Source organism: Tarenaya hassleriana, unplaced genomic scaffold (assembly GCF_000463585.1).
Source record: "Tarenaya hassleriana unplaced genomic scaffold, ASM46358v1 Cleome87, whole genome shotgun sequence".
NCBI lineage: Eukaryota > Viridiplantae > Streptophyta > Magnoliopsida > Brassicales > Cleomaceae > Tarenaya > Tarenaya hassleriana.
In genome coordinates, this window is record NW_010971111.1 from 12,507 (window position 1) to 15,434 (window position 2,928).

A 2,928-nucleotide genomic window follows, 5' to 3' on the forward strand; every position below is an offset into this window, starting at 1 on the left:
CTCTTGGTGATTAAAACAGGCCCTGGATCGATTGCTACTTTTAGATCTTCAGGAAAGAGGTAAGTATTTGATTCCTACGGTGATATACATGTTCTTTCGGGTTTTTGTGAGTTTTGTTGCGTGTGACGTTTGACTAGGTTTAGATTATCCTTCCGCTGCATGAAACCTAGTAACCAAACCCTAGATCGATAAGATCGTATGGTAGGAACCCGTACCATAGCGACGAAAACCCAACAGGGGGAAGGCCATAGAATTACCCAATCAAGAAGTCCTTCCACTCATTTGCGGCTTCTTGAATGGATTCTTCGGGGATGGCGACGAGAGGGACCCTCGAGATGTGCAAACCGGGAGAAACTGTACGCTTCAGCTCACGAATAGGGAGAGCAGGGAATAGATGCTTACTCCAGTTGATTGACTGGCGCTGGTTCGAGGGGGAGGCTGGCGGCTGGCCAGAGGCATTACCGACACCGACAACTGGGTTCAGAGAAGGGGAGGGAATAAGGGGGTACGCTTGGGTTGTTACTCTTAGCAATGGGGGCTGAAAGCAAGCGACCAAGGAAAGGTCTAAGATGAGAGAGAGAAAAAGAGGGGAGATTTAGGGATTTACGGTGATTTGTTGGTGGAGAACAACTAAATGAGCGCTGAGAGAGGAGGGGGGAGGGTCAGAAATTTCAAGGGAGAAAGGAGAAGAAGAGAGATGGGGGGAGGAAGGCTCCGGAAGGCCATGTAGCGGAAGATATGGCGGAGGAGTTACAGGGAGAGACCGATCGGGGAAGGGAGGGGGACCAAGGAGACCCGGAGTAGGGGGTTGAAGAAGATCTGAGATGGGGAAGCATTTTGAGGATGGGGACGACCAGCAGTAGCCGATCGTGGGGGTGAGGTGGGTAGGGTTCAGTCGTCGTGGGTGGAGGGGGAAATCACCTCTCGCCTCTCCTAAGATAATTATTAGATTTATATAATTAACAAAAAAAAATTGGTTGTTTGCCTAATGTTATACGTGAAATCACTATAATAAGACGAGGTTTTATCTACGAATACAAAAATGAGATACATACAATAAATATGAAGTGAAACTATGTAGTATTTTGATATATATATATATATATATATATTGTAGACGTAGAAACATAATTATTAGGGAAAACCTCAAAAAAATTATTGAATTTGGAGATAACAGATATATTAATATCGATTTTTTCAAAATTTTAAATTAAATATGAATTCGTTAATTTTGATATAAAAAATATTGAATTTGTAAATCTTGACAAAAAATTTCATCGACGTTAAACAATATTAAATCGTTTAACCGATGATCTGATGTGGCGGATGAGTCAAGTCTCGTCATCCGCGATAAAAATTTACTTAAAAAATAAAAATAATTAGAATTAAAAATAAAAAATAATTATAATGGCATTTTGGTAATTTCAAACAAATCCAGTGGCATTTCTGTAATTTGATCACCCACCTGATTCCTGAATCTCACCTGACAAATATCTCGCCTGTAAAACACGGTTGTGACCGTAATCGATCGAATACCCAACGTTCGAATAATTCTTTTGCGTTTTCTTGGCGAGGATATCTCGACTCAAGGATTGAGATTCTCTCGTCATCAAGATACTCATAACCTAAAATCTCTCTCACGGAATGGACAAAACCGCAAGTTGCCATCGTTGAAAATCGAAATTGAAATTGAAGATCAATGGTCAAAGAGGATGATAAGGTTTTTTATCTCATAAAAGGACAAGCAGTGAGGATTGAAGATTTAATTTAAGTTCATGAACCTCTCTTTTTGCAATTTGGTGAAACCAAATAGGCCCCACCCTCACACACATTTTCTTCCCTTGCAATTCCCAATTAGCGGCGCCGCTGTTACACCACCCTCTCTCCTTTCCTTCCTTTCAAAGCTCCCTCTCTCCCTCGTTACATTTATTTAATTTATTCCCCTATATATACACACACATGCACAATATTAAAAAAATGAATTTGAAAAACCAATTTTTTTGCAATCAAACACAAAGGGATCATTAGTCCCACCTCCAATACTTTGCCGTGCCCATACCACAGTAAACCCCCACCACTCCTCACACCCTCTCTCCTCTTCGTCTTTCTCTTTTATTATTATCATTACAATAACACTCACAACTTCCCTTGCATTTTTTTTTCACTTCTTCGTCTTCTCCATCCTCCAAAAAAAAAACAGAGAGAGAGATGAAAGGTGAATACTTAGATCACAAGACGCAAACCCACAAACCCAACAGCAGCATGAACATGTTCTCTAAACTCTCTCACCACCACAACCCTCTCTCCCCCCACTTCCACCTCTCCTCCGCCGCCGCCGCAGACTCTTCCTCCTCCGCCCCCTCCGCCGCTCCAACCACCGGGAAACCATCTTCCACCTCCGTCGTCGCCGCCGGGGATGGCTCCTCCATCGAGGTCGTCCGTCGTCCACGTGGAAGACCCCCCGGCTCCAAGAACAAGCCAAAGCCACCTGTCTTCGTCACCCGCGAGACCGATCCCCCCATGAGCCCTTACATCCTCGAGGTCCCTCCCGGAAACGACGTCGTCGAGGCCATCAACAGGTTCTGCCGTCGCAAGTCTCTCGGCGTCTGCGTCCTCTCCGGCTCCGGCTCCGTCGCTAACGTTACTCTCCGGCAACCGTCTCCGGCGGCTCCTGGATCCACTATCACTTTCCACGGCAAGTTCGACCTCCTCTCCATCTCTGCCACCTTCCTCCCTCCTCCACCGCGAACATCACTCTCCCCCTCCGCCGCCGTATCCGGCGTCTTCACCGTCTCCCTCGCCGGACCCCAGGGCCAGATCGTCGGCGGCTTCGTCGCCGGACCTCTCATCGCCGCCGCCACTGTCTACGTCGTCGCCGCGAGCTTCACCAACCCTTCTTACCACCGGCTTTCCTCCCCCCCCCCCCCC

At 46.3% G+C, this 2,928-nt stretch overlaps 1 protein-coding gene across 1 annotated transcript in view; it reads left to right on the forward strand.

Moving 5' to 3' along the window:
• Nucleotides 1-1,963: 1,963 nt before the first annotated feature.
• LOC104803426 (AT-hook motif nuclear-localized protein 17-like) overlaps nt 1,964-2,928 on the forward strand; it is a 1,675-nt gene continuing 710 nt past the window's right edge. The window contains exon 1 of the mRNA XM_010527357.1: nt 1,964-2,922. Within this exon, the coding sequence (XP_010525659.1) occupies nt 2,209-2,922 (714 nt within the window). The 5' untranslated portion in view covers nt 1,964-2,208. The remainder of the gene's footprint in view (nt 2,923-2,928) is intronic.